Here is an 11,608-nt window from a genome sequence, read left to right on the forward strand (position 1 = left end):
GAGGATTTTTCTATCAAATTTACTCTTGTTATATTCCCATTTTATATACTTACTATATATGGCACATTCCTTGTATTTCACTGTATGTCACTTTTGAAATATATTCTCTTTATATGATTAGCTAAGTTTGGGAAATAAGGCAGTTTCATCATACTGTTAGTAATAGATTTGGAGCCCAATGAAACTTTCTTTACAAAAACAGGAGGCAGGCTGGATTTGGCCCAGGAGCTGTAGTTTGCCAATTCCTGGTATAGATCAAAATCAGACTTCTAGGTAGTGAAGGAAAATGGAGAAAAAATATCTAAGAAAGAAAATAATAGTAGAAATGGGATGTTTCTCCATTTTCATTTAGAGAGGATAAGATTAGTGTTTATTGGAATATTTACAATATGCCCGATACTAGCTATATATTAAGACTTTTTACATGCATAGTAATCTTTAGCTAATATAGCCGAGGCACTGTAATCTATAAAACCCAGTCCTATATTTTTAAAATAAAACCTTAAGGCAGTTTTAGATGTTTAACTATTAAAACATGCTATATAATTGAATGTCTGCAGTTCTAAGCAGTATTACCAGATGAGAATCACAACAGCCTTTGAAATTATTGCTGTTACAAACCCCCTTTTACGTAAAAGGAAATGAAGTCTTAAAGTATTAAGTGACTTATTTGAGATCACAGAGCTAATGTGTTAAGTTGCTGGAAATCAAGTCTAACTGCAACACATAGTAAGTGGGGAATGAATAAATAATTCTAGATCCTGATTTCTTTATCCTATATTATATTGCAAATGATAGCAACTATTAGTTTAAATAACAGCAGAAAAAGTACTGTTCATGCCTTATATTATCTTTACTGGTTTTAACTTTTGTTTGTGTACACTATACTTTTTAAATAAGGTGATGATTTCATTGCCACATATTTTTTCCTTTTCTTTTCTCAGGAGCCACCAGAAATGGAACTATTAAAATTTTTCAGGCCAGAAAACACTACAGTTTCCTCAAGACCATCAGTAGAGCAGCTTTCTAATCTCATTAAAACGAGTCTTCACTACCCAGAATCATTTAATCATCCATTTCATCAAAAAAGGTTTGAGCTTCATTTTTAAAAAAAATTTTTACATAACATACATACATTTACTATTTATGTAGGCAGTGGCGTTAATCCAAATATTGAAGGAGAAATTTAGATTATATTGAGTCTATAGAAATTACTCTAAGTAACTGAACCTTTATTATGATTACTGTATATTTTGCAGCTGTTAAAAATGGATATTTCCTTAAGCCACCTCTGAGAAGCTAAAAGTTTCCTTTTGATGAGCAGATTTATTGTTAAGTCAAAAACAAGGAAAAAAACATATAATTTTGGTTTTGTTTTAGATACAGAAATTAAACTTAAGATATGACTACAATATAGATTCATTTAATAGTTCAAGTTTGGACTGCATCATTTATTTGAGCTTTACTATGTGCTAAACTTCATGGGAAATGATGTATTTGTAAGTTTGGTAAATAACTTGAATATAAAAAGTTCTAAAAATAAGTTCTAAATCAGGTGATACTTCAAAAGGTTGCCAGTTTGCAGTCTCCATATAAGAAAAGATAGTGAAAAGCCTATTAGAACCATTCTGTAAATGATACTAGAAGGTATGCATTTTGGTGCAATCACCCTGGGTAGGGGTGACGATGGGATGGAATAGAACAAAAGGAGAATGGTGACTTGCAGAACAGTGATCTCTGAGAGGAAAAAGGAGCCCATGAAGAATACTGATGGAAAAGGAGCAATTAAAGAATTAGTGTGAAAAGACCAATGAGAAGAAAGTAATATCTCAAAAGTTGAGTGAGAACAGTTAAAGAAAAGTGGTTAACAGTTTAAAATGCTGCAGAAAGTTCAAATAGTAAATGGACCAAAAGTTTATCAGACCTGACAACAGGGAGGCCATTCATGATTTTTAGAAGAATGTCCCAATGTGGGTGGTAGAATCATGACATAGGTTGAGGGGAGAATGGTAGATGAGGAGGTAAAGATACTGTGTTGACCACCCTTTCAAGAAGCTGGGCTAAGAACAGGGATCAGGGAGTATCTGTTCATTATTGTTTTTTTACTTAGCTATGTTTGTGGTCTTTAGGGAAATGATGGGAGAGTAACTGAATCCATAATAGATGGGAAGATACACACACTAAAGAATGACACTATTAGGTTTGAGCTAAAGAAGGTACTTTCTTACTATTGAAACAGGGAAAGAAGAAAGTAAGGAGAAATTTTAGCAAGTTTATACTTGTTAAAGTGCCTCTATTTTAGGAGGTGTTTATAGAAGCAAGGTTAACTACTCAAAGTTAATCTAGAAAGTATGGTAGTGAAGGGTAGAGAATTTGAAAAAAGTTAAATTTTAAGATAACTACTGAGAAGAGTGAGAAGATGCTGTCTGAGGTTGCACAAGAGTGCTGGACAAAATTAAGACCTTAACAGAGGCTGGGCGTGGTGGCTCACACCTATAATCTTAGCACTCTGGGAGGATGGGGCGAGAGGATCGCTTGAAGTCAGGAGTTGGAGACCAGCCTTGGCAAGAGTGAGACCCTGTCTCTACTATAAATAGAAAGAAATTAGCCAGGCAACTAAAAAAAAAAAATAGCTGGGTGTGGTGGTGTACGCCTGTAGTCCCAGCTACTCGGGAGGCTGAGGTAGGAGGATTACTTGAGCCCAGAGTTTGAGGTTGCTGGGAGCTAGGCTGAAGCCATGGCACTCTAGCCCCAGCAACAGAAATTGTGTCTCAAAAAAAAAAAAAAAATCTTAACAGAGACTTAAGATCATAGTGCTCTTCATTGGACTGAAGATTCATTTTGGACCAGGAGACACCGAGATATTCATAATTATTCCTCTACTAGAAGCATTTAGATAGGCATGGGGAATTTGACATTTCAGCATCAAATGGAAACAGAATAGCTTAAGTTCCAGAGTTTTAACTTTAAACTACAAGTTATGCTATTGGAATTTAACTTAATGAGATACTTCAAACAGGAAACCTACCCAGTAGTCTTTTTTGCCCTTCTTGCCATGTGAGAAGTTTGTGGGAGTAGGTTAGGGCATAGCAGTACCACAACCTAAAAATATGTTTTTGAATTCAACTCGGTTTTTGTTTAGTGAAATCTGTGTTATAGGCAGCATTGTTTAGAAAGTATTTCTCAGTAAGAGAATATAAACTTTCTGAAAGCATAAAAATATATTATTTGAGCAGAATTTAAAATTTATTTTGTGTGAGCTTATAAAATTATAGTTTTTGGTTTTTACTATGTTTTTTTCTTTTTGTTTATAGAGTAAAATATAAATAATAGCATGTAACCAGGCTTCATTTGTACATGGGTTATGTTCATTTCTTGTATTCTTGATTTGAAATCTGTGCCACCTTTTTCACATGTTCTCTCATTGCCTGTCCTTTTTCCTATACATAAAGTGATATCAGAATCTAGGGTACTCGAGCATGTGTCTATTTGAAAGGGGTTTCCTCATAACTTGGTGTACAGAAATAATCCCCATGTTCTCCCAAACATGACTTTATGCAAATTTTTTTTTTTTTCTTTTTTTGAGACAGTCTTGCTTTGTTGCCCAGGCTAGAGTGAGTGCCATGGCGTCAGCCTAGCTCACAGCAACCTCAAACTCCTGGGCTCAAGCAATCCTGCTGCCTCAGCCTCCCGAGAAGCTGGGACTACAGGCATGTGCCACCATGCCCGGCTAATTTTTTCTGTATATATTAGTTGGCCAATTAATTTCTTTCTATTTATTATTTTTTTTATTTATTTTTTTTTTTTGAGACAGAGTCTTGCTTTGTTGCCTAGGCTAGAGTGAGTGCCGTGGCGTCAGCCTAGCTCACAGCAACCTCAAACTCCTGGGCTCAAGCAATCCTCTTGCCTCAGCCTCCCAAGTAGCTGGGACTACAGGCATGAGCCACCATGCCCGGCTAATTTTTTCTATATATATATTAGTTGGCCAATTAGTTTCTTTCTATTTATAGTAGAGACGGGGTCTCGCTCTTGCTCAGGCTGGTTTCGAACTCCCGACCTCGAGCGATCCGCCCGCCTCGGCCTCCCAGAGAGCTAGGATTACAGGCGTGAGCCACCGCGCCCGGCCTTCTTTCTATTTATATTAGAGACGGGTCTTGCTCTTGCTCAGGCTGGTTTCGAACTCCTGACCTTGAGCAATTTGCGAGCCTTGGCCTCCCAGAGTGCTAGGATTACAGGCTGGAGCCACCGCCTGGCTGACTTTATGCAAATTTAATAGAAAAACAAATGCCAATCTTGGCCAAGTTCTCAAAATTCAGTAATTTTTATAAACATAAAGACAATCTGATAAATTAGCATTTTCATGATTTACTTTTTCTTCATTGACCTAAGTTGAGATTATTTTGTTTTTTATTTTGGGAAATAAGTATCTAGCAACACTTTAGTTTTTTTTTTAAGATTTATCATAATAAATGGAAATAAAATTGATTTGTATATTGTATAATTATTTAGTACTGAGTTATTGTATTAATATATTTTATTTTTTATTACAAAATAATTTGTCTTGCATGATTTTGGAGCTTAATTCTTTTTCCTTCTTGAATTTGATTGCTTTTAAGGAGCTTATGCCCTCCGTTAGTCTTAAGTGTTATTTTCAAGAAAATTGTTTTTAAGGAGAAAAATATAACAGTTAACTGTTTTTATTTTTCTTCCATAGCCTTTGTTTAGTACCAGTCACCCTTTTACTTTCCAATTGTTCTAAGGCTGACGTAGATGTAATAGTTGATCTTCGGCATAAAACAACAAGGTAAAGATTTATTGAGTGCAAGGTAATTTTGTAGTTTAAGGTTTAAAGTGATTTGAGAGCAATTTAATGTTTTTAAATTATGCAAATAATTACCTAACATGGGTAAGAAAGTTTACTCAAGCATGCCCTGATTTTTTTTGTTTGGTGTTTAAAAAATCTTAATAGAAGTATTAAATATTAAAAGTTTTTTTTCCAGATTATAGAATAATACTTAACAAAAGAAGAAATCCAGGTTTGTACTCCCACATCTAATAGTCAGATGCTTTTTGGAATTCAGAAATTTCAAAATTTTTAGAAAAACAGTATAAAACATCTAGTGAGTATTATTGTATAACAGCCCAAACAGGATAGGGGACAGCTCTCTGAAATTCAAACACATTATATATATCATTATGTGTATCATAAACTAATTAATACCTTATTAGAGGGTATATATTAGGTTGTTTTCCATTTTTCAATATTATAAACAGTTTCAATATTATAAGCATTTTTGTACACACATTTATTTTTATATATGGATAACCAAGGGGTTAAAAGCTCAGGTTTGAAATCAGGTTCCATCATTTACTAACTATTGTTAGTGGGCATTAAATGAGATAATCCATTCTTAGCATTGTGCCTGGGAAATAGTAGCTGTTAATAAATGTTAGCTGTTATAGGAATGGTAATAATGTTGTGTATTAAACAGTTGGTTTCATAAAATAATTCTTAGAAATAGAATTGCTGGATGAAAAGGGAATGTTAATGGGACTTTGTAAAAAAAATTTATAAAGAAAAATATTCTACAACTTACCATTTTCCTCTTCCCTTAGTCCAGAAGCATTGGAAATCCATGGATCATTCACATGGCTTGGACAAACACAATATAAACTTCAGCTGAAAAGCCAGGAGATTCAGAGTTTGCAATTGAAAGCATGCTTTGTTCATACAGGTGTTTATAACCTTGGAACTCCTAGGGTATTTGCCAAGTTATCAGACCAAGTTACAGTGTTTGAAACAAGTCAGCAGAACTCCATGCCTGCCCTGATCATCATCAATAACGTCTGACAACTTGCAAGTTGTACTGAAATCATAAGAATCGGTTTAATTTTGCTGAATGGGTTTTACAGCAGTATTTGAAATACCTAACTTGTTAATGGAGGTTGGTATCTGATCACTGCAAAATACTTTGACTTGTTGTTTTGTTGATGATGCAAAGCACGTTGGACTGGGAATACTTACATTTTTTTTTTATTTCTTTAAAACCTGGTAATAATTTACATGCTCATAATACAGAATTTCAACATACCCATGCACCTTATTAAGCCCTATCTTAAAAAACAATGTCTAAGTCTGCTGTTACAATTTGTCAATGATGAATATTAGGAGATGATTTTGAGGAAGGAAAGGCCTTTTTGGCGATACTCCTGTTAAGCCATTAGTCTATAAATTCCAGCTTTACTGTGAAGTTCTATAGAGTGTTAAATACAAATTCTCCTGTCCTGTTTCACACAGTTCTCTAAAATCAGTTTTGAACTTTGGTTATAGAGGCTTCATATTTCAGTATCTGGTGGCCCCTATGGCTTATACATAACTTTGTAAAAAGAAAAAAATTTTTCTGATGCTTTGAATATAGTTTTGAAAGGAGTTTGACTTTTTTTTCCTCATTCATCTCAGTATAGAGTGCACTATTTCACAATAAGATTTTTGTCATTAAAATTATCATATTCTTTATTATGTAACTTTAACAATTGAGTTGACCTGTTTAAAATATAAATCTCAAGTTAATTAAAAATAAGCTTTTAAAAAATGTATTATATTTATAACAAATGTACTGTAAATAGAATAAAGACATGCTATTCACTGTATAGATTTATTAGATGCCTTTTTTACAACCTAGTTTTGTGAGGACTTCATATTTTCTTTAAAGTGATTGCCAACATATTATTATAGTGAATACCAGCCCAATTGCCAGAGAAAGGTTTATTGTCATTCTTTCCAAAAGTGAGGTACAGTCTTTATTCTTGAAGTTTTTTGTTGGCCTTGTTATACACGAGCAAATGAATTTTGTCTTTAAATATGTCATGTTTGATGCCTGGCCACAAAACAGAATAATCCATTTATATCCTAGTAGAAGGGAAGATGAAAGCTTATTGAATCTGTTGTAAGTAACCATGTTGCAGATTCCGTTGCTGCTTATGGCAGATTAGGCAATTTAGCCTGTTTGCTGAAGAAAAGTAAAAAGTCTGAACAAAATATAAGAAAATATTTTACTAAAAACCAAGTGGTTACCAATATAGTCAGTTATTAGTGGACCAAAATGCAGGAGAAGAGAATCCAGAGAGGTGAGGCCAGCATTGTTTGGGACTACTTTGCCTGGGGAGTGTTTCATTTGCTCATTTAGGAAGAAGCAGCTGAGTGGCAGAGCCTAACATTTGACATACTTTCAAGACAAGAAGTACAGGTCAGGAGAAACAATCTAAACTGAAGTAAAGAGAGAAAAATGGTGGAAAATAGACATAAGGTAAGGGAACTACTGGATTCAATAAGAAAGTCTTATGTTTGAGTCCTAGAAAAAGAGCAGATGGACATCAAGTTACAGATTCAATAAGTTCAGTAAATTCCAAGGAATTTAAATAAAAAGAAACATATCCAGATGCATCATAATGAAACTGCTGAAAATTGAGGTGAAGCGGGAAACAATCTTGAATCCAGAAGACAACTTTTACAGTAGCAATAAGTAACTTATAGCTGACTTCTGCACAAAAATAATGGAAGCCAGAAGATAGTGAATATCTTCAAAAGCTTGTAAGAAAACAGCTGAGTCAGAGTTTCAAATTCAATGAGAGTACCCTTCAGGAATGGAAGCAAAACAAAGATATTTTCAAATAAAACTTAGAGAGTTCACTTCTAGGTCCTCCTAGGATAATGGCAGCTATCTAAATATAAATCTTTCCATTCATTCTCCAGAAAAGTATACAAATCAATAAAAAGAGCAAATGAAACCACACCTAACTCATACTTTTAGCATAACTAGAAAGAGAACACTACTAACTACAAATTTTCTGTAAATGGAAAATTCACTCAATTATGACAGGCTGTCTCAAGCCTTCACCACTGCAAGTCTTTGTAGAGAGTGGCAGCAGAAAAGACAAATCCAAAAAGACTGTGGAAAAGAGATACGAAAACAGAAGGCTGAAGGGTGAGCTGAAATACCCTCTGGAGAAAGAGAATGTCTACTGTAAATATAAAAGTGCTTAAGGGATCTGGTAGATCTGAGCACTAGTGGCAGGCAAGGCATTTGAGGCTTTGCAGGGGGCCTTGTGGGAGTAGCAATGAACAGGGTCCATTCCTCCTGCAGCTAAGAAAATATTTCTGAACAGAAATTACCTAGTAAATCGGCTGTGTAGAGGAGTATTGAATATTTGAAGTCTTGGCAGCCCAAAGAACTTTCCATCTGGACCTGGAATTTTTCCATTTAAGATTCATACCCTTGGGCCTGATTTTCAGAAGACTCCATTAAAATGCAAATACCTATAGTATCCTAATAGTGCACCCTGATCAATCTTTTAAATGTAAGATTTACCAGGATGCTTGTAAGAAGTCTTTAAATGAGTACAACACAAAAACATTGTTTACAAGGGCAGTGAGTAGTGCTGGTGGGAGGAGCAGGAGTGGGACAGGGATCTGCAGGAGGAAGTGACAGGATGCTAAAGAAAAACTTGGCCCATATCATAGTTTTACTTAAGGGCAACACTATTTGATAATTTTTATCACTTATTCCCAGGATTACTGGGCTATAGATTTTCACCTCGGGAAAGGTTTGCATGTCAGCCCCTCTCCCTCCCATATGTTTCTGTTTTGTCTTTTAAGTTGTGATAGATACCAGCTTTACCAACTTAAACAGTTTTCCTCAGTTCCTTGACTACTTCAATTAATTATGCTAGAGTATAAGTATACAATTAATTAATACTTGGGTAGCAGGAAGGGACATATCTGAGAATTGGGTATTCATGACAGAGTGAAAAATGAGTGAGTTTTTTTTTTTTTTTTTTGCGTGTCAGTGGTATGTCAATTCAATAAACATTCCACCAGGATATAGTATATTTAAAAATCTGAAATCCTTTGAAGAATGTTAGTATCTGTTGATTGATTAGATAGTCTGGTTTCAAAAAAATTACTTTTTACCTAGAGAGTGGCCACTTGGCTTTGAGAAAGAACTGTATGGAATTTTAACTCAGCCCTACTGCAGATAGAGGAATGGGAATGAGGGTGTTTCAAAGGCAAGCCTCTTAGAAATTGGAGGATAGTGGGTGGCAGGGGCTGGCCGAGTCTGGAGCACGTGCAGCCCCTGTGCCATTTGCTCACATGGTTCCAGTCTGAATTCCACCAACCTGGGATGAGGGGAGACTGCACCAAAGTAAGGAGAGATCAAAAGGCCTTGTTTTCCAGGTTCAAGAAGACTGAAGGTTCCAAACTTGTACACAAAACAATTCTTGAGAGAGGGGTTGCCAGTCTGTGCTGCTCTGCAACTGCTCCTTGTGGGTCTGGATCTTACGTGGATCTGGGGCTTCTCAACTCCTTCTGCCCTGCATCTCAGGGTGTGTGGGACAAAGTATTCCTTCTTGAAAGTTTACGACCATGGGTTTATAAAAAAGTCTGGAGATATTAGGAGAAATTATAATCACAGTGGTATCCTGGAGCATGTTTATTTACATCACTCAGCTTATTATTAAATTTTCAGGAATTCTTTGAGCCAATTGCTAAACACATACACTAATAAAAAATTAAACTGTATAAATTTACAACTGAACATATAAGCAAAGGTAATAAATACTCAAAATTCATCACTTCATAAATATTTTACTATTATCTATGTGTACTCTTGTGGTTATTTAGGTCTGTTGTTTCTGTATGGTGGAAATGCTACATAATGGTGTGGTATTGCTTATCTCTTCCTGACTCTGCATTCAATGACATCTTGCTGGTAGCTCTTGAATTGACTATAGAGGGAATATTTACCTCAGGGAAATAAGTAAATGCTATACACCAGGGCTTTATTGATTTTTTGTTGTATATTTCTAAGAAAGTGATGGAGAAAATGTTAATAATGCATATTAAGCCAGTGTGGTGGTGGCTCATGCCTGTAATCCTAGCACTTTGGGAGGCCAAGGCAGGAGGATCCCTTGAGGCCAGGAGTTCAAAACCAGCCTGAGCAACATAGCAAGACCCTGTCACTACAAAACATAGAAAAATTAGCCAGGCATGGGGGCACATGCCTATAGGAGTTTGAGGTTGCAATGAGCTATGATGACACCACTGCACTCTAGCCCAGGTAACAGCACAAGACCCTGTCTCCCAAAAAAAAAAAAAAGTTGCATGTTTGTTGTTTGTATTAATAGCTGTTACATTGTGATTTGCACAAAACAGTTGAGAAAATATTCCTCTGGTAGCTGAAAACTGCTATCCAAGTCAGCAAGAAAGCTGCCCATGTCATTGGTGAACTTAGTGAAGATCCGACATGTGTCTTTTCACTTTTCTCCTTAGTGTAAACAAAAATGTCAACCAACATTTATACTGGAGTTATTCTCACTTCAGTTGCAACATAGGTTGGTCATCTATATAAGAGCTCAGCAAAAAAATCAAAGAAAGCACTCTGAGAATTGGTTACATGTAATTTATAATAAAGAAGACTTATAAATTCTGTGCTATACAGACTATCAGTTTAAAGCTTTTTTTTTTTTTTCCTGGAGAATTATTTAACATTCATCAGCACACCTCTGAGCATAGAACATGAAAAAGTGTTCTGACATCTAAATTGCAGTTAGCCAAGAGCTAAGGTGTCTTATGGAATCTTTTAGAACCTTGTAGGACAGTGATTCTTAAAAGGTATGAGCATAATCATTAGGGTAGTTACTAAAAATGTGATTCCAGAGGTTCTACCTCCTTAAAAAACACAATTTTGTCAGTGTGGTGTGGGAGTGAAATCTTGATTTTGTTGTTAATTTCTTGTTTTTGTGAGTTGTTTTTAAATCTTGGGATTTTAATAAGCCCCATTTCTAAAGGGAGGAGCTGCACATCACACTTTTGAGAAACATTGTTCCAGAAAGCTGAGAAACACTTGTGTCTAGCTAGCTGCAGATTTTTGTAAGGTTTCTTTGTATTGACTTGTCAGGCACATCATGGAAATGTTACTCTTTAAAAGTTCTGAGTAGCTAGGCCAATGCCTTAAGCACAACCCCGTAAGATGCCACAGTCTGTTCAAAGATTAAAAGATTTTCTACTTAAGGGATTTTGAAATAAAAATTCAGTTTCTAGTAGCTCGTTTGCTCAGTTAGTTAAGGTAAACACTTAAGGCTGGGGTTGACATTCAATCCCAGCTTGCCTGTCACCACCCAGGAACTAACTCAGCACAAGAAGACAATTTCTACTTCCTGACCCTATGAGTTTGTTCCCAGCCAATTAGCCGATCCAACTGCCTAGCCATTCATACACCAAACTATCTTTAAAAATACTAAATTCTTTCTACCAAATTCTCAGGGAGATGATTTGAGACTTTCGTCCCATCTCACATTGTGCCTGTGATATCAAACTCTCTGCTGTAACACCGGCTGTCTCACTATATTGGCTTCCTCTCGAGCAGTGGGCAATGAACCTGGTTGGGCTATAACAATAGTTTGAATATAACAAATAAGATTGTTTTGAGATTTTCTTTGGATTCTAAAATATGTTCCTAGACTAGAGGTTGGCAAACATTTTCTGTAAAATGTCACATAATAAATAGTTTAGGCCTTGTGGGTCATAGAGTCTCTGTTGCAACTATTC

The 11,608-nt window shown here is 35.5% G+C and overlaps 1 protein-coding gene across 3 annotated transcripts in view; it reads left to right on the forward strand.

Annotated features, from left to right (window-relative positions):
• The window catches only part of TRAPPC8 (trafficking protein particle complex subunit 8), an 89,964-nt gene extending 83,315 nt beyond the window's left edge, over positions 1–6,649 (forward strand). For all 3 annotated transcript variants that reach the window (XM_012782563.2, XM_012782564.2, XM_012782565.2), the window contains 3 exons: positions 945–1,090; positions 4,715–4,804; positions 5,617–6,649. In XM_012782563.2, the coding sequence (XP_012638017.1) occupies positions 945–1,090; positions 4,715–4,804; positions 5,617–5,851 (471 nt within the window). In that variant the 3' untranslated portion in view covers positions 5,852–6,649. The remainder of the gene's footprint in view (positions 1–944; positions 1,091–4,714; positions 4,805–5,616) is intronic.
• Positions 6,650–11,608: the final 4,959 nt, after the last annotated feature.

The sequence above is a fragment of the Microcebus murinus genome, chromosome 17, assembly GCF_040939455.1.
Source record: "Microcebus murinus isolate Inina chromosome 17, M.murinus_Inina_mat1.0, whole genome shotgun sequence".
NCBI classification, from domain to species: Eukaryota; Metazoa; Chordata; class Mammalia; order Primates; family Cheirogaleidae; genus Microcebus; species Microcebus murinus.